This window comes from Bombyx mandarina, chromosome 08 (assembly GCF_030267445.1).
Source record: "Bombyx mandarina strain Sakado chromosome 08, ASM3026744v2".
NCBI classification, from domain to species: domain Eukaryota; kingdom Metazoa; phylum Arthropoda; class Insecta; order Lepidoptera; family Bombycidae; genus Bombyx; species Bombyx mandarina.
Genome location: NC_143215.1, coordinates 5,031,985 through 5,052,529, shown reverse-complemented (window position 1 = coordinate 5,052,529; position 20,545 = coordinate 5,031,985). Strand labels below are relative to the sequence as shown.

General features: G+C 37.2%; 1 protein-coding gene and 2 long non-coding RNA genes across 4 annotated transcripts; 2 read left to right on the top strand and 1 right to left on the bottom strand.

The window, feature by feature from the left end:
• Positions 1–6,318: 6,318 nt before the first annotated feature.
• LOC149502478 (uncharacterized) lies at positions 6,319–7,079 on the top strand. Its single transcript, XR_016323390.1, has 2 exons — positions 6,319–6,600; positions 6,930–7,079. It is a non-coding gene; the product is annotated as an uncharacterized LOC149502478 (long non-coding RNA).
• On the bottom strand, positions 7,078–8,161 carry LOC149502477 (uncharacterized). The gene is made up of 2 exons (XR_016323391.1): positions 7,769–8,161; positions 7,078–7,587 (listed from the first exon to the last, which is right to left on the bottom strand). It is a non-coding gene; the product is annotated as an uncharacterized LOC149502477 (long non-coding RNA).
• Positions 8,162–13,870: 5,709 nt separating this feature from the next.
• Positions 13,871–19,069, top strand: LOC149502476 (uncharacterized). 2 transcript variants are annotated; one of them, XM_089729035.1, is made up of 3 exons: positions 13,871–14,871; positions 17,028–18,270; positions 18,401–19,069. In XM_089729035.1, the coding sequence occupies exons 1-2, from the start codon at positions 14,187–14,189 to the stop codon at positions 17,186–17,188; spliced, it is 846 nt and encodes a 281-aa protein (XP_089585161.1). In that variant the 5' UTR covers positions 13,871–14,186; the 3' UTR covers positions 17,189–18,270; positions 18,401–19,069. The 2 variants fall into 2 exon arrangements, with proteins under 2 accessions (XP_089585161.1, XP_089585162.1); XM_089729036.1 differs by lacking the exon at positions 18,401–19,069 and adding an exon at positions 15,054–15,083 and having other exon boundaries at positions 13,875–14,871; positions 17,028–17,166.
• The last annotated feature ends 1,476 nt before the right edge of the window (positions 19,070–20,545 follow it).

Here is a 20,545-nt window from a genome sequence, read left to right as displayed (position 1 = left end):
ACGAGATTGTATCCAAAGCAGGAAGAGACTGGATGACCACTGCTAAAGATAAGGAAAAATGCGATTCTTTGGAAGAGGCTGTTACCCTGCGGAGGTCCACATTAGAAGGAGATTAAATTGCATGAGTAGTAGATGGTTACTTAGTAGGCTATCCCATTAGGCTTGTACATATACATACTCACAGAACACTTCTGTCAATTCTCCAGCTTATCTCTAAGTCGTCTTTTCCAACGACACTTATAGGAAATGATCGGTGATGCTATTCCGCTAACCCGTCATAGCTATCTATTCTTCTCGCTTAATAATTTTCAAAAGTTCGAATATTCTTATAGATAATTTAAATAGTTACATAATTTATTAGATCTATTAAATGTTAGGTTATTCAAATATTAAATTTGAAATTTAAAGTTTGATAACGAATAAAATTATTCAATGTATCGTAGCCAGCACGAGCGCGTAAAATATTTAGATGTACACGCATAGGTACTTTAGAAAAACATTACGCTCTCCCGGCAATCGGGCGAAAACATGTTGGTATAGTAAATTCCGCAAGTTTTTAATAAAGAAAGATAAACGTTATAAGCGTATTACATTTGGTTAATATATAGAGTTAATATACGAAGCGGTTCATGAATTATTCTCATAATAACAACGCCCTACGAGTTCACATAAATTCGCGCGATGAACGTTCTACATATATGTACACAAAAAATGTTTATATTGGTTTTACTCGAAGGCTGTGTCTTCTAATCGGTATGTGATCAGTAAACTTAATATCGTTAGGTAACTAATTGATTTCGCTTTGAGAAACTGATTTTCAACAATTACGTTATTGCTTCATTCTGATGAATTGTGAGTTCCTGCATTATGACAACAGTTCAATGTCTTCGTCCTTGTATGGTACAACATCTTATTAATTGTACCGTAGGCGTCTTAAGATAATAAAGTTACAAGTACACTAAACGCTTTGAGATTGTAAATTTGACTACCTCTAAATTATAACAATCTAATCTATTTTACTGGTGGTAGGACCTTGTGAGTCCGCACGGATAGATACCACCACCCTGCCTATTTCTGCTATGAAGCAGTAATGCGTTTCGGTTTCAAAGGTGGGGCAGTCGTTGTAACTAAACTGAGACCTTAGAACTTGTATCTCAAGGTGTGTGGTGTATTTACGTTGTAGATGTCTATGGGCTCCAGTAACCACAGTAACCACTTAACACCAGGTGGACCGTGAGCTCGTCCACCCATCTAAGCAATAAAAAAAAATCTTCATCAACAAAATCTATTTGTTACATTGTTTAAAATACAAAAAACAATTTTTTGACTTTATTCTGACTTCCTCATAGATATAGTCATCATAGAATCATATTCTCTAGCCTTAGGCCCGATTTATTTTGGTTCAAGTTACCTCAGTTACTTTCTTGTGTGTGCTCAATGCAAGAGTATACAAACGCACGAGAATACTAGCAAAAAGACCATAACATCCTATGAGAATGAAAGGAAACTCTTTCTCTGTTGATCCTCTCTCTCTCTCTCTCTCTCTCTCTCTCTGAGTTATTGTTTCTCTTATGCTTTGTGTCCGCACGGATAGGTACCACCACCCAACCTATTTCTGCTGTGAAGCAGTAATGCGTTTCGGTTTGAAAGGTGGGGCAGCCGTTGTACTGTTAAAACTGAGACCTTACAACTCATGTCTCGAGGTGGGCGGTGGCATTTACGTTGTAACACCAGGTGTTCCGTGAGCTCAACCAACTATGTAAGGTATAAAAATGTGTTTTGTTAGGAAGTCGGCTGTCTCACTCTTTACACAGGAACGAATAATAGTTTCGAGGCAGAAATAAGGGACCGATCCGGTCACCGTCCTCGTCGAACCCGTCGCTTGCGACGAAGGGCTCGACGAGCGAATTATCCCATAGACACAGCCCACTGAGTTTCTCGCCGGATCTTCTCAGTGGGTCGCGTTTCCGATCCGGTGGTAGATTCTGCGAAGTACTGCTCTTGCTAGGGTCAGTGTTAGCAACTCTCCGGTTGAGCTCCGTGAGCCCATCTACAAACGTTAGGGCAAAGCTGAAATAGCCTCTCAAGGCTATCAGCATAGGTAGGAAAAAAAAGGGGACCGAGCAAGAGCTCCTAGTAAAATCAACTGGTGTAAACAATCTCTCTGAAAATCTTAATATATATAAATTACGTGTCACGTTGTTTGTCCGCGATGTACACCTAAACTACTGAACCGATTTTGAGGTTTTTTTTTTTTTTTTTTTCGTTCCGATATCGAGTCGAGGGAACGCGTTCCCGGCCCCGTCACGTCACAGCCGGAGTCCCGCAAGGCTCCGCCCTCTCCCCGTTACTATTCAGTTTGTATATCAATGATATACCCCGGTCTCCGGAGACCCATCTGGCGCTCTTCGCCGATGACACCGCCATCTACTACTCGTGTAGGAAGAAGGCGTTGCTTCATCGACGACTTCAGACCGTAGCTACCACCATGGGACAGTGGTTCCGGAAGTGGCGCATCGACATTAACCCCACGAAAAGCACAGCGGTGCTCTTCAAAAGGGGTCGCCCTCCGAACACCACGCTGAGCATCCCTCTCCCGACTAGGCGCGTCAACACCCCCGCCCCCGCCGTTCGCCCAATCACGATGTTCGACCAGCCCATACCGTGGGCCCCGAAGGTCAAATATTTAGGCGTCACCCTCGACAGTAGGATGACATTCCGCCCCCACATCAAGACGGTACGCGATCGTGCCGCCTTCATCCTAGGACGTCTCTACCCGATGATATGTAGGCGAAGTAAAATGTCCCTTAGAAATAAGGTGACACTCTATAAAACTTGCATACGCCCCGTCATGACCTATGCAAGTGTAGTGTTCGCTCACGCGGCCCGCATACACTTAAAATCCTTTCAAATCATTCAATCCCGTTTTTGCAGGATAGCCGTCGGAGCCCCGTGGTTCGTCAGGAATGTCGACCTCCATGACGACCTGGACTTAGAGTCCATCAGTAAGTATCTGCAGTCGGCGTCCATGCGCCACTTCGATAAAGCGGCACGACACGAGAACCCTCTCATCGTGGCCGCCGGTAACTACATTCCCGATCCTGCGGACAGAATGGAAAGCAGTCGACGTCGCCCAAAACACGTCATCTCGGATCCTCCCGATCCACTAACGGTGCTTTTAGGTACTTCAAGCACCGGTCACCGTTCTCGTCGAACCCGTCGCTTGCGACGAAGGGCTCGACGAGTAAATTAACTCTCAGACACAGCCCACTGAGTTTCTCGCCGGATCTTCTCAGTGGGTCGCGTTTCCGATCCGGTGGTAGATTCTGCGAAGCACGACTCTTGCTAGGGTTCGTGTTAGCAACATCGTCAGGTTTGAGCCCCGTGAGCTCACCTACTAAAGTTAGGGTTACGCTGACATAGCCGCTAGGGCTATCAGCTTAGGTAGGAAAAAAAAAAAAAAAAAAAAGGTTTTTTTTTAAATATGTTTTGTTCCAACTCAGGCCATAGAATGATTTTTATTTCGATTAATGGTCGCAATATTTATTAATTAACAATAAAATTATTTCATAGGTTGATTATTGTTATTAATTGTAAGTTTCATAAGTCTAAAACAGATGGCGCCTTAAATCAGTTTTACAGACAATTGTAATACTGTCTCACATTAATATCTCATAGATGGCGCTGTGTTAAAAATACCAACGCTACAATTTAATGGCATAAACACCACGTGTTGCTGAGGCTTTACTGGTGGTAGGACCTCTTGTGAGTCCGGACGAGTACCACTGCCTTGCCTATTTCTGCCGTGAAGCAGTAATGCGTTTCGGGTTGAAGGGTGGAGGCAGCCGTTGTAACTATACTGAGACCTTAGAACTTATATCTCAAGGTGGGTGGCGCATTTACGTTGTAGTTGTCTATGGGCTCCAGTAACCACTTAACATCAGGTGGGCTGTGAGCTCGTCCACCCATCTAAGCAATTAAAAATAAAAAAGGCTAAAGTATAAGTGAAATTTTTTTCGTAGTAAACGCAATACAGTGAAATCCAATTGTTCTTACTTTGTTAATTTTTGGTATTAGCATAGCCGGCCACGTGTTATTTAGTAACAAAAACCTTAGCCACAGCAACGTGTGGCCGGGTCTGCTAGTAAATTTATAAAAAGCTCTTAAAGAAAATCAGCTACACAAAACAGTAGGAAAAGAGAATAAACGTTGGACTGTATTCAATGGTACATTATAAATCATAGAACACAAAAGGGAGTTCTTTCAGCCATTGTCTTGGGGGAATGTCATAACCATCGTTTTATGCACAATACGGCTTTGTCTAGTAATAAATTTGTGTGTGTGTGTGTGTTTTTTTAATTATTAAGAAACAGATGTCTTCTAAAATTACGTTTATTAATTATGTTGATACTGAAGAGCAATTTTTTAAACAAATTATTATGGTTAGAACAACACCTTTACTCAAAAACAAAAAAATTAACTTCAAAGCATAAATGGATGAGTAAAATTGTGATTTTTTGTTGTTTTTGAAGTCAGAATATGAGCTTTTGATAGTTTCATAGTTTCTCAGAACTATAAGACTATGTTTATAAACGCAACACTATCCATTTTTACCATACGCTGATCGGTCAATGGACCCCATAGATAAACACTAGTATTAGGTACTAAAATCTCTCATAGCTTGTGGATTAGAATGGCTACATCTTTAACACAAGTAATAAGTACTTAGCCAAGTAATAAAATCTCCTGTAGCTTTTAATATAGCAAAGTCACAAACAATTGAATATCTCAATAAGAACTAAATGAGATCCTAGCGAATTAGGACATCGCAGGTAATTGAGAGAGATTCAATAAAAATCACCAAACGACCGCCTTTCAGTTTATTAAAAGAGGAAATTGGGGACCGGGGCCAATATAATCAGAAACCAATTCATTCTAATTACGGGCTCGTTCAAATTCAAATAGGTCCTGAACGATGGGCTTCCTCTGTAACTAGATCGGAGATTCGATTGACTATTCAAAAATGGATCGGTCGATAAATTTTCGGATGCTAATTCCGAAACTGTTTCTTTTGAAAAAATATTAATAACAATTTAATGGCTGTAGCTATTCATTACTTATTTATTTATGAAGTACTAGCGACCCGCCCTCCCTTCGCTTCGGATACATGAAATTTTATTACTGATTATTTACGACATCACATTAGAAACCACCAAAATTACAGTATTTCTCCACTATTTAATGGATGTTACTATACATATAAATCTTCCTCTTCAATTACTCTATCTATTAAAAAAAAACCGCATCAAAATCCGTTGCGTAGTTTTAAAGATTTAAGCATACATAGGGATATAAGGACAAAGAAAGCGACTTTGTTTTATACTATGTAGTAAGTAATATTAAATACATTTTCGATTTTTCTTGATTAATGGCGGTAGGACGTATTTTGATAGTTCAAGGGTAATTTCTATTACGTCTATTTTATTTCTACCCCGAAGTAGTCTCAGGATATCCGGTTTGAAGGGTGGGGCAGTCGCTATTTCAATTTAACTGAAACTTTAACTTTGTGTTTCAAAGTGGGTCACGGTATTCATGTTAGCTTTTTTTTTTATTGCTTAGATGGGTGGACGAGCTCACAGTCCACCTGGTGTTAAGAGGTTACTGGAGCCCATAGACATCCACAACGTAAATGGGCCACCCACCTTGAGGTATGAGTTCTAGGGTCTCAGTATAGTTACAACGGCTGCCCCGCCCTTCAAACCGAAACGCATTACTGCTTCACGGCAGAAATAGGCAGGGCGCTGGTACCCACCCGCGCGAACTCACAAGACGTCCTACCACCAGTAAAGTTGCTTCCACAGCAACTTAACAAAAAGTGGACAATGATACAACAATGTATCTGATAACATTTTTGATACTGTGTACGTGGCCTAATTACGTAACTAAGCTAAAAAACAATAAAATTAAACCCACAGAATTTCGGCAATAATTCCCTTTTTGAAAAAAAAAATATTTGTTTTTATAACTTGCGTTATTTAATACATATTATTATAATATAAGCTTATGTTCTCTCATTACTTCATTACATGATGTTTATTAACAACATTTATTTTACGTAAATACCTCCTTGATGGTTCACATTAAAAACTTCGAAGCTTAAACACTAATGAAATATAAGGAAATATTTTTCTCATAATACATATTTACTTCCGTAAAACGAGTTGTTTCTGTGTTCATTTCATTAGGGAATATAAAATGTTCTACGCTAACAAGAAAATTCTTGTCATCTTATTACGAAGTGAGTTAGGTGCGGCCCTAATGGGGTTGGCAACTGTCAAAGTGGCGCTGGTGTGCATTGTTCCCATAACATTCAATATTTGTATTGGAATTTTTGATTAAAAATTATTTTAAGCACAATGACGCGTTGTTTTGTACCAATATGCTCAGAAATTGGAGTACATCAATTCCCGAAGGACAAGAAAATTAGAAGACTGTGGTTAAAGGCCATTTGACGCGAAAAAAGTACTCCCACAAAAAGTTCGAGGTTATGTCGTAAACACTTTGTGGAATCTGACTATGAAAACATTAGTAAATACACAGGTATGCTTCTTTCTGTCAAATATTTATAATGCATGACTAAGTGTAGCACACATCTTTGTTCTCTTATTAAAAAAATCCAATAATAATTAGTTAGGCATACTATTAGTTGCTAACAAATTTTGCAAGTAGATTTATGCTGTAAGGAACCTTTTAACAAACACAAAATCAGACTGGAGGAAACACATTCCTCATGAGCTGTTGTTCATTATCAGCTGTTACTATTGAAAGTTCTATCTAAATCGCTGCATCCATTGCAATAACAAATATTTTGAAACTATGGTCAGGTTTCCTTGTGATAGTATATTTAAATGTTATTCTTTGTGTTGTAGGTGTCAAACATTAACATAAATATCTGAAGAAAGGTGCTGTACCATCTATATTTTCATGGAATATGAAACCAGTTTCTGAAGAAACAAAAAGTAGAGAAGTTACTTATGTAATATTAAAGAAGGAATTGTCAATAAAAATAATTAAAAATATTCCTGATTTTTTATTTCGACAAGTGTGTATAGTTATAATACAGATGTTTTTCATACAATGCTTCTTTGAAAATATTTTCATAAAAGATATCTAATTTATTTAACATATTATTTATAAAATTATTGTCTTTTTCAACATAAATCACTTTGATGTCCTTGTAGGTGTAAATGACCAAGTTGCAGTATGTTTTGCCTGAGCAGTATAACTGTCCTTGGATTTGATAATAATATGGGCAGGTTTTTTTTTGAGACAATATCCCGTTACATTGTTCTAAGTAAGGCACCGTTGTTATATTTATTTCATGTTTTCTGCTAGCGTATGGACATTTCACTTCAATTATAGCTTCTTCGCCCAACACGCCATCAGGAGATGCAGCAAGATATGGGCGCTCTTGGCTATTGAAAATGCCACATGGTTCCACTAGCAAATCATATATATTAGCATATTTTGCTAGAGCATTTTTTTCATTTTGTTTCAAAATTAAAATTTTGGTCATGTAGCTCTAATCTGAAAAAAGCAAAATAATACATTAGTTGGTAGGTAATGTGTGTAATATGAGCAATTCTTTTTGCACATGCTACAAGGAATAAAGTTCCTAAGGTACACAATTTAATATTATTATTATAATAGCTACCGGAAACAGTTTGAGAGAAGTTTTCTAAGTTAAAATAAAACATCAACATTGTACCTTTCGACAAAATCCACTTTTTTTCTTCGTAAAGATGCAACACGTTTTCTCAACTCCTCCTTTAATTCTTTAACTATCCAGTTGGAATACATGTTGTAAAACTGTTTAGCACTACTTAGAAAGTAATAAGAACCGTATCAAAGTCACAAAATGCCGAAATATCACGAACGCAAATCACACAAAATGGCGGCTCTCTGTGACAAGGGAACAAGCTACGCTGGCGACATCTGAGAAAAGCTTTAACCGGCCAACCCCATTAAGCAAGCAAAATAATTATTAAGGTGACACAGAAACACCTTTATGTAACATAGCTTTAATTTAACCCTTTGAGCGCGAGCCGTCGATACGTCGACTCTATAAATACGTATAAAGTGCGGAGCGTCAGAATACCGACTATTTCGCAGCTTTATTATAGGTTCCACCAAAGTACAACTTAAAACTGTATTTATCACTTAGAACACTCACAGAGCACCTTAAAATTCTTAGTTCACTTCTTCCGCTTCGCTTCAGGTGATCCGTTCGCTGTTTCGCTTCGAGTAGTTCCGATTACTAACTGACTGCGTGCCATATCTGCAACGTTTTTATAGTCCAGACTACATCCCTAGATTTATCGAGTACATTCTGGGCAAGTCGAGTAGCTTCGAGATCTGTTTCTGCCATGTGACAATATTATATGGAATTGTATTATACTTCTTGATTTTATTAGTATCTTTGATATTCGTTCGGCTATTTGGCGATAGATGGCGTTTACTCTTACCGGCGCAACATAGGTGTTCTTAAAGCAAATTTTACAAGTGAAGGGTCAACTATGCCTACTTCTGCCCAAGCATTCGCGTTTCATTTACATTCATGTTTGAAGGTATTTAAGTTGTGCTATCCGAAAACTTCGATAAGCATTTTACATCATTTAGGCCGTGATCTCGTTCACGTAAATAATAAATAAATAATAAAAACCTAATCACTAGTTCTTCCAACCCGGTTGGTCACCGTGGAAGAATACGATCCAAAACCTCCCATTGAAGTCATCAATAGAGGCAAAAAATAAACCCTAGATAAATATAAACTAAGGAATAATGGGCATCACTGGAGGAGGCCTTCACCCAAATGGGGTTCCGGTAGATTAAATAACTACATAATATTAAGTAAACATAACTATATAATATTAAGTAAACATACTAATTATATTAAGAAAGTGATAAAAACTATATAAAAAATTATATAATATTAAAATCAAATAACTAAAAAAAAAAAAAACTTACACATATATAGATTTTAAGATATGTAAATTTACCAGAAATAAAAAGGCTTTATTATTATTATTATTAATCACTAGTTAACACCCATCTAAGTCGAAACTAAAGAATGAGATATTCTACGAATTATTGTCGAATACAAGATAAACCGCTGTGTATTACAAATTTAGTATTTCGTTAAATGTATCCCAGATTAAGGTGACAGGTGCAAACTGCAAACGTTGCTATTTCGGTGTCCTATTATCGACGCTAATAATATTGACGACATGTATTTTTTTAATTAAAATATTAAATGCGTACATGAAATGACAGCTATAGAAAAAAAAATCGTGAAAAGTATTTGAAAATAATAGCGTAGCAATACCCGAATGGGCTAGGCTTTATTATTATTCACTAAAATTGGCCAAAAATACAATATATTTTTCGGGAATCAGTTATTACGCACTGTTCAGTTTCACACTATAGTAAAATTATTGTGATTTATGTGATGAAACTATACTGAGACCTTAGAACTGATATCTCAAGGTTGGTGGCGCATTTACGTTGTAGATGTCTATGGGCTTTAGTAACCACTTAACACCGGGTGGGCTGTGAGCTCGTCCAAACATCTAAGCAATAAAAAAGAAAAATATTTTTGGAAATGAGTACGACAATGAAGTCCTGTCGTGTGGGTACGATGCTATCGCTTGATGCATCATTTGGATACTCGTCATATACAAACAAAAAGGCACGAATGCGAGCTATTAAACAATTTATTTTATGTATTAGACGACGCATTGGACAATAGCAATGCATTATATAGGTACGTCTGTTACAGAGCGTTGTTGGCGCAAATCAAAGAATATATTATGTCTGTATTTGTATGCGGTATTTACATATTTGTTCGTCAAACACCAACTTCGTTGCTGTCTTATCTTATGTTTTTCTTTACTGGTTAAATATATATTTACTAGACATTATATCGGAGTAAAGAGTCGTATATCATTATTGTTTGAAACATATCTTTCGAGTACCTACGATTAGTATTCATGTACGATTTAATCGACTATTCATTAGGCGAATTGTTCACCGATAATCGTAACGAGGCATAAAGGCTGTCCGACTAAGGAAATTATTGACTTTACCATGTTTTGACATAAATTTCCTCCTACAACAGTATATAAATTAGTTGGCTTAGCTTGACTGAAGACTATACTTTTTTTATTGCCCCTGTAGGCAGACGAGCGTACGGCACACCTGATTGTGAGTGGTTACCGTCGCCCGTGGACTTTAGCAATGCCAGGGGCAGAGCCAAGCCGCTGCCTAACGCTTAATACTCTCCACAAGCCTCTTTTGAAGAAGGACATGTCATAGCGCTCGGGAAACACCGTGGAAGGGAGCTCATACTTTGAAATTATCCATATTCTAATTGATTGCTTTACTTCTACGTACAGGCAAAGTGTTTTCGTTGGGTTTGCGTGATTTTATGATTGACAATTAAGCCACGGTAAACTAATATATCTGGTAATATAGTTTTCGTTTTAAAATATTGTTATTCATAAATTAAATACCCTAATCGTTGCCATAAAATTGTTTTTATTATTGATTTATTTCTTAGTAATTAACTATAAAAAGAATGTTCAATGTAAAAAAGAAATTAAATACGCTCACAAGAAACTATTACGTTGTGTTACATAATTTGATCAAAATCTATAATACAGAAATAATAACATAATCTCCATCTTCTTCCCGCAAGTCTTATAAATAGCGAGTGCAAGCAGGACGTAAACAAAATGAAACCCAACAGTAATCTATAAATGTGGCATCGAGTGTAAAACCTAAAGCCAAACTTAAGCCATAATGGGGCGACGTTTTGGGACTTAAATGTGCTTTATCCGCGAATTTAACCTTAAATGACAATAACAATTAGGGGGATAAAGGTTTAATTACTTTCACGAACTTACGTAATGTACGGTTTGTTTAAGTTTACTTGGGATCTTTTGGAGCTGTGTCCTTTGTTTGTAATTAGAATTTATATTTATTTACGAAAACACTTTAGTAATAATTTTCGGTTATTAAAAAACAAGCGATCAGACGGTTTCATGAATTTATGTTTATTTGTCTGAAAACTTTCAACGATAATTACCTATATATTTATTTTTCCCAAAAAGATTTGGATTTTTTTAAAGCAACATCATCCGCTTGAAATTTCTCGTCTGGGGATTCAACTTAGAAATTTTCTTATTAGATGCCATCTCTTTTTCTACAAGTACCTACAGTTAAGACGTTAATCGTCAACTCTCCTAAGAGCAACAGATAAATACACCATATTATTTAAGTTAAGGAATTAATAATTAAACACAATGTTCAAACGACTTATTTCAACCCCTTGTCTATTTAGCGAAGTGCTGTAAGCGCTATGTAGCGATTTATTGATTTTTTATCATAGTTTTCTTATGAACGGTAGGTAAATTTAAACAACTGTATTGCTTCGTCTAAGTCAAAAAAAAAAGTGACAGTTCTGGCCAAAATGTCGAACGATATTTTCCGTGTATAACAAACCTTAGAATAGTACGCTGTTGCATATTTTAATGCGCAGCGGAATGCGACGAAGCGCGAAATGGAAATCTTTCTGGAACGCAATAGCCCGCCTTAGTGTAAAGCGATATTGGAAAACTAAAAAAAAAGAAAAAACGAAATACATATTCCCATTAACCCGCATCCCGTCTTCAATTATGTTGTCTTTTTATATGCAATCCAAATCAAATTGTTCATACAAAAAATGAAAATGGATAGAATTGATTCACAATCACGACTTGCTATTCTTTCCTTCATTAAAGTCGATAGAATAAAGAAATCGATACACACTTTCAACTTAATTGAATAGACGACGCCTGAACTCGTAAAAGACGATCAACGAAGCCCGAAAGTTACAAATTAATTTTATTAATATAATATATAATATAATATAACACAAGACACACGCAGCTCATACTAAAAGTTGGTACAACTTTTTTAATGTACATCTATACTAATCTACTTATACTAATATTATAAAGAGGAAAGATTTGTTTGTTTGTTTGTATTGAATAGGCTCCGAAACTACTGAACCGATTTGAAGAATTCTTTCACTGTTTGGAAGCTACACTATTCCCAAGTAACATAGGCAATAATATTTTTTGAAAAAAAAAAAAGGGATCCTTACTAAAACTCCAATAATGTAAGCCCAAGGTGTAAAAAAATTACCTAAAATATTCTTTACTTTGCGTGCCCTGCGAAAACTATTGATGATAGAATAAAATAATGTAGTACGGCTTTGTAAAACATATTATTATTTACAAAAAGTGTCGCGACATCATATGTCTAACTATTATAGTTATGCCGCAATAAGTGTTCTTTTATTTAAGAAAATAAAATAACGTCAAAAATCGTTGAAATTTTTGTTCAAGTCCCGAGCGGAGCCGGAGCGGGTCGCTAGTTTTATAATAATTAGCTGAATGCTGATGCTTTTTTTAGGAGGGAGTTCTACTGGTGGAACGGAGACCTTTCCAGGTTCATCAGAACACCGAACACGAGTTCAACCAAGGTGGACATGATGATGTTAAGTGGTTCCAGGAAATGTAATTATTAGAATTAAAATTATATTTTATACTTCTTTTTTTTATTGCTTAAGTGGGTAGACGAGCTTACGCCCACCTGATGTTAAGTGGTTACCGGAGCCTGTAGACGTCTAGAACGTTAATGCCGCTACCCATGAGACATGAATTCTAAGTCCCCGTTTTACAATACAACGGCTGCCCCACCCTTAAAACCGGAACGTATTACTGCTTCACGGCAGAAATAGGCAGTGGTGGTATCTACCCATGCGGGCTGACAAGACGTCCTACCATCAGGAAAAACAGCCGTGCGTACGCACGTTTCTTCAAGCGTGTGGTTTTAAAAAAGTTTTCTGTGAAAAGAAGCAGCTTAGCATTACGAGTGTCAATAAACAATAGCAAATGATCACCAGTAAGTAGACTTTTTATTTTTTATTGCTTAGTTGGGTGGACGAGCTCACAGCCCACCTGGTCTTAAGTGGTTACCGGATCCCATAGACATCTACAACGTAAATGCGCCACCCCCCTTGAGATATAAGTTCTAAGATCTCAGTATAGTTACAACAGCTGCCCCACCCTTCAAGCCGAAACGCATTACTGCTTTACGGCAGAAATAGGCGGGGCGGTGGTACCACCAGTAAATATCCGTCGGCAGTCGAAAAAATAAATAAAATTAGGCTGTGTAGAACAGGAATTTTTCGCGTTAGAAATAGGACAGACGCTTATAAAAACCGATTATTTAATTTCACTTTTCGTTTCATTTTTATCTCACACATTCAATTATTTACATCACTCAACGGCACGTCTTTAATGCTATTCAACCTACTAAATTTAAGTGGTTTTATAAATAGAAAACGTATAAGTATAGATGGCTCTTTTAATTTTATTGACTTAGATGATTAATAGAAAAACACGTGGATCGTGGCCACCCTGTGTTCATCTAATACCTACATTATCTAAAATCTAACTCAGTAAAAATGATTCTTTTTATTACATTCAAAAAGTAAACGTAATAAAAAAAATGATAAATTTTTTTGAAATTTTTTCGCTTATCTGAAAGCTGAAGCGCCTGTATATTATAGTGAAACTATTGGAAAATACACTGTTTTAGTTGTATAAAAAGCATTGGAATTTTTCCTGAAATATATAAAAACACTAATAAAATTATATTTATAAAACAAAAACAAAAATTGCTATCACGTTACTAACATTAATCTTTAGGGACGTTTGTTTGGATAAAATCCAATAACCTGATAAGAGACGTAACAGAAAATAGAAATTTTATCATATCCGTCGTTTGTCCGTGGTCGGCTCGTGTACACAGAAGCTAACACAAACAAATTCGACCGTGACGCTTTGAACGCACATGCGCAGAGGGTAGCTCCTCTACAAAATGCGACATCACGTCGTAAGCACAAGTGAGCCAGTCAAACATCGCGATACCACAACAAATACGTCAAAAATACCCGCAAATTACGATAGTTTTTTACTACCAAGCTTTAATCTTTCTAAACGAAGTCAGACAATTCGAGAATTAAAACACACGCACGCGCGGCCCCATACCAATACGTAGTGCTTTGTGATGTAAACATGAACGAACGCAAGATCCTGCTGTTTCTTCTCTCCGTGGTCATATACTGCATGTACAGTATGCAAATGTGGCTACTGAAAAACGACGTGCAGTCAATCGAAAAACCAGATGAGATTATAAATGCTGCGTCGATTGATTTACGAAAGAACGTCACTCAACTAAAACGTGAAAAGAAGAAAGGTGTTCCATTATATTTTAAAAATGCATGCAGTATTCTACAAATTTTCACCGAGAAGCCAGAAATAGAATATAAAAATAAAAAAGATAAAACATACGATGAAAATAGTATAGCCGTCATAGGATTGATTGCTTTTTTGGCAATTCTACTTTTGAATGCTATTGTCGACGTGATCAAAGTTAAAGAAGAGGAAAGAAAGAAGCAAAAGCTTAATAAAGATGGTGAGAGACGACAATCTTTAGCTGAATTTGCTAATAAAAAAACACTGCGTCGCGAATCGAGCAAGTTTAGCCTACAACTGTTTCAAATAGCTGAATCTTTGGTGGGTAACGGAGAAGAGAAGAAAACCAGAAGACAAAACAGGCCTTACACTAGAGGAGAATCTACTAATTCTTACTTGAGTGAGAAGAAGACACACACAGATGTTTCAGCATCTGCATCTATTGGAGAGACGTCTTTAGTTGAGCCCAGACTAGTGAAAAGAAAATCTGTTGCAAAACTATTCGGTAAGTTTCAGAATAATATTCTATTTTTACGAACATGTAACCTCGAAAGTATTTTATGAGTTCATTGCAAGTCTGCTCTTTTATTGATTTAATACGAATGTTCGATGTTCTATAATTTTTGAATGAAAAATTTCAATGTATCTTCTATCTCTATTTTTAAAATCTGTCTGTTTTGCAACAAGGTCTGTCTGACGACTGAATAAGACGTACAGGTAATTAAAAGACACCTACAGTTTTATGAGCACACTCTTTTATACCCTTGTGTATTTTAATCTTAGTGGCTTCCATTCCATAATGCTTTATTCTGTGGCATGTTGGCTTGTAGATGTTTAGTTGGATATTTATTTTGTCTTACTATATTTATTCAAGCCATTATTATAACATACTTCGAAATCCGTACAACAGAAACATTCCAGTGATCAACTCAAATCTAAGTAAGCTTCGTTATATCAAATGCAGTATTAACAAAACCACAATCAATTTCATTCACTCTAATGAACACAATATAGGTTTTCATGTGATTAATCAAAGGCAAACATAAATGTAGACATCTATCTACTATTAGACTAACTGTATACAAATTATCATTGCCAAATATGCTATTATAAAGGATTTAGTTATGTCTAGTCTGATTGAAACACGAATAAATCAGCTTAACTTGAGATACGATATGTTGGGATGTAAATATTAGCTGCAAATTAATTTTAGACGGGCTGTTTAGCTTTACAGATTAGTAGTTAGTAGTTAGTGAGTAATATGAAACTGTTTCTCAGTTTAATGTTCTTGGAAGTAACGTAGCCTGTTAAATTTACTGAAATAAGTTCGGTGATTTAAATCGAAAATTACTGAAATTTAAATCGAATAGCTAATCAAGTAGTGATCAATGTATGTATAAGGATATGTACATATATTGATATAATAGCTCAGAATCTACTATTATTACTTTTCGAAAGCATTAATGATATATTCATTTTCAAACTATGATTATAATATGTGTGTATTAAGTGATTTTATCATTGTTCAATTTTAGAAGCACAAAGTCGTATGTCTGTAAATTCATCTTATTAAATTGAAAATTTCAAATTTTAATCTAATTAAATTCTTGTCGGACTGTCGGTAATCCCATTCTCTCGGATCGTTTGGAGCCTCTGGGTCTGCGGAGGGACTTCGGTTCCCTCTGTATTTTGTACCGTATGTTCCATGGGGAGTGCTCTGAAGAATTGTTCGAGATGATACCAGCATCTCGTTTTTACCATCGTACCGCCCGCCACCGGAGTAGAGTTCATCCATACTACCTGGAGCCACTGCGGTCCTCCACAGTGCGTTTCCAGAGATCTTTTTTGCCACGTACCATCCGGCTATGGAATGAGCTCCCCTCCATGTCCTTCTTCAAACGAGGCTTATGGAGAGTATTAAGCGGGAGGCAGCGGCATGGCTCTGCCCCTGGCATTGCTGAAGTCCATGGGCGACGGTAACCACTCACCATCAGGTGGGCCGTATGACCGTCTGCCTACAAAGGCAATAAAAAAATAAAAAAAAATTCTAATGTATTACCGAAAATTACGCGGTCATTTTTAGGTTAAGATTTTAAATATGATCTAAGTAATGTTGCATATAACAAAATCAGAATAGTAAATATTAAACATAATATTAAGGATATTAACGACATGCGATAAAAATATTTTAAATGATGTAAAAAATATAGCCTAATCTAGAAATAAAATAAGAATACACGAATATCAATAAAAGCTAGTTTTACAAATGTAGACCTTTTACCTCTGTTGTCTTTGGTATAGATTATAGTATTGGTACATATTTGGTATAGAGTTTAGTATAGAGTTACGCCATTCGACTCGTATAATGTGATTTTTGCTTATAACAAGTCAACAGAATAGAGATTTACAAATGATAAACACACAACATTCATCTCTGACTAGATTTTTACATTACATTTAGACTATCTAATAAAATCCAATCACACAAATGCATTATCCGTGTGAACAATGCACCAATCTCCTCATCACCGAATAAATATCTATTTATTATACCCGCATTTTTTCATACCGGCCAAAGTAAGTATTTACAATCTCTTAAAATGCGCACATAGACCCAGTCATGTATCTACATAATATATTAAAATGGTTGCGTTTTCTCAGGGGGTCGTCCAGTACCGATGGTACGTCGTTCTTCGTTTCCTGCACTTCCCTTGAACCCCGAGATCCAGGCCTTGATGCTCGGAAACCGACAATCGTCAGTTGACAGTGACGATGAAGGCGAAGGAAAAGGAAGACGAGTCAGACTAATTCGTAGATATTGATTTGACGAGTTTTGTTACAACAAAACGTAAGAATGATAAATAGGATACTATTAGGATACTGATAGGATACTATTTATCTAATTTGCGTCATTACTGGTGGTAGGACCTCTTGTCCGAAGCAGTAATGCGTTTCGGTTTGAAGGGTGGGGCAGCCGTTGTAACTTTTTTATTTATTTATTGCTTAGATGGGTGGACAAGCTCACAGCCCACCTGATCTTAAGTGGTTACTGGAGCCCATAGACATCCACAACGTAAATGCGCCACCCACCTTGAGATACAAGTTCTAAGGTCTCAAGTATAGTAACGACGGCTACCCCACTCTTCAAACCGAAACGCATTACTGCTTCACCGCAGAAATAGGCAGGGTGGTGGTACCCACCCGCGCGGACTCACAAGAGGTCCTACCACCAGTGAATACTGAGACCTATAGTACCTGAGAACTATACTGAGGCCTTAGATCTTATATCTCTAGGTGTGTGGCGCATTTACGTTGTAGATGTCTATGGGCTCTAGTAACCACTTAACAGCAGGTGGGCTGTGAGGTCGTCCACACATCTAAGCAATAAAAAAAAATTGTTAACATATTAAAATATTTCATGTAATTTCGCAGAAGTTTTCACCTGTGTTAATTAAGAAAGGAGCGAACTTTAGACAGCCGGTAAAATCGATACGATTTTAGTGTCAAATTCTCGGAGCAGTAGTATAAAAAAAATCGTATCGTTTTAATTTACACGATGCGATTTATTGGTGCATTTTAATCTTAACTACATAAGGCTCTTTATATCTAGATTTTCTTGGAAGGCATGGCATGACTGAGCATTTTAGTATTTATGACCTACTGGTTTTGGAAAAAAATCTGACCTTTAAATCTGCTAAACTAGAATACTCCCAGTATTTATGTAATGTTCATATTACTTACTGTCTTAGTAAAGATAACTTTAGAAGTCGCGGGGTGCATATAGAATCACATTTTAAATATACATTAAATTAAAGACCATTCATGCAGATTCTTACTAAAAAAAATTATCGTATTTTCTTCGTTCGTTCTAGTCAGCTGCGTTTTATTTTTAAGTAATTGTGAGGTCTTGTCACGATGCTCTGCACTCAGCTGCAGATAGGAACAGCTGGCGGTGCACTATAAAAAACAATCTTTTTCAAGGCCATGACCACGACCCTCAGTAATGAGGAAACCGACGCAAGGAGGAGAGTGAGGTCTTAATCAAAAAAGGTTTTTAATCTAGAATCGAATCATCAAATTTAATGATGTTTAGTATTCTGTGTTATCGGCTTTTTTTTCAGTAATAATTAACTTACCCTGTACAAAGTACACTTTATTAAACATAATGAATTCAGTGTTGTTGCTATGGATATTTTTATAAACTTTCTAAGCTTCCTTTGTGTAGTTTTGCTTACTGAAAATTTCCATATTTTTTTTCCTAATCTAATGATTTTAGTATTAAGTTAAAACAATGTATTTTTTAAACCAAAGAATAATCTTAACGAGTGAGTTTCATTAATTTATGTTAAATAGACTGGTAAAAGAAAAATAATTAGCGATGAATTTAGTAATTGTTTTTATTCTAAATGGTTGTCTTAAATGACTGAAATCATTAAAGCTTAGAAAAAATATCACATTTTTAAATATTTTAAATTTAAATCGGAATATAGGGATATTCATATCTATTAATTATATACTTTTAAAAGAAATCTTTGTCTTCAAAAGTCTGAAACTATACTGTATACCTTTAGGTATGTAATTTTGTAAACGTGTGCACATGACTCGTACTATTTTTTAAGGTAGAGATAAATACTGTCTCTTAAAATACCTATGGTTAATTAATGCACTTGTTGAGTGAATAAAGAAAATGAAAGTAAAGAAAAGTGATCATAATTTCATTCCCTGCTAGAATATCCATAATTTGCTTGCAAAAAGTAATACTTCATACTTTGATTGAATCGATTTTTTTTGGTATTGCGCTGGCAGATAATCATTACATAAACTCCACTGAGAAGATGAAAAAATAGTTTTGACCAAAATTAATGGTACGTTAGAGGGAATATTAAACAAAAGAACGCACTTCATTTTTTAGTTTATTTATTATAAGCTATATTTGGTCCTATAGGCACATACTACAAGCAAGCCACTTTTTGATAATTTGACTATACCCCCATTCCGACAGGAGCCCTCTTCTTCGATATAGCGAAGGCGTTCGACAAAGTCTGGCACAACGGTTTGATATACAAACTGTATAACATGGGAGTGCCAGACAGACTCGTGCTCATCATACGAGACTACTTGTCGAACCGTTCGTTCCGATATCGAGTCGAGGGAACGCGTTCCCGGCCCCGTCACGTCACAGCCGGAGTCCCGCAAGGCTCCGCCCTCTCCCCGTTACTATTCAGTTTGTATATCAACGATATACCCCGGTCTCCGGAGACCCATCTGGCGCTCTTCGCCGATGACACCGCCATCTACTACTCGTGTAGGAAGAAGGCGTTGCTTCATCGACGACTTCAGACCGCAGCTACCACCATGGGACAGTGGTTCCGGAAGTGGCGCATCGACATCAACCCCACGAAAAGCACAGCGGTGCTCTTCAAAAGGGGTCGCCCTCCGAACACCACGCTGAGCATCCCTCTCCCGACTAGGCGCGTCAACACCCCCGCCCCCGCCGTTCGCCCAATCATGATGTTCGACCAGCCCATACCGTGGGCCCCGAAGGTCAAATATTTAGGCGTCACCCTCGACAGTAGGATGACATTCCGCCCCCACATTAAGACGGTACGCGACCGTGCCGCCTTCATTCTAGGACGTCTCTACCCGATGATATGTAGGCGAAGTAAAATGTCCCTTAGAAATAAGGTGACACTCTACAAAACTTGCATACGCCCCGTCATGACCTATGCAAGTGTAGTGTTCGCTCACGCGGCCCGCATACACCTAAAAACATTTCAAATTATTCAATCCCGTTTTTGCAGGATAGCCGTCGGAGCCCCGTGGTTCGTCAGGAACGTCGACCTCCATGACGACCTGGACTTAGAGTCCATCAGTAAGTATCTTCAGTCGGCGTCCATGCGCCACTTCGATAAAGCGGCACGACACGAGAACCCTCTCATCGTGGCCGCCGGTAACTACATTCCCGATCCTGCGGACAGAATGGAAAGCAGTCGACGTCGCCCAAAACACGTTATCTCGGATCCTCCCGATCCACTAACGGTGCTTTTAGGTACTTCAAGCACCGGTCACCGTTCTCGTCGAACCCGTCGCTTGCGACGAAGGGCTCGACGAGTAAATTAACTCTCAGACACAGCCCACTGAGTTTCTCGCCGGATCTTCTCAGTGGGTCGCGTTTCCGA

What these genes read in the sequence shown, in the direction of transcription:
- LOC149502476 (XM_089729035.1), top strand. Translation starts at nt 14,187, where the DNA reads ATGAACGAACGCAAGATCCTGCTGTTTCTTCTCTCCGTGGTCATATAC. An exon ending in ATCTGTTGCAAAACTATTCG is followed by an intron (nt 14,872 to 17,027) that starts GTAAGTTTCAGA and finishes GCGTTTTCTCAG; the next exon opens with GGGGTCGTCCAGTACCGATG.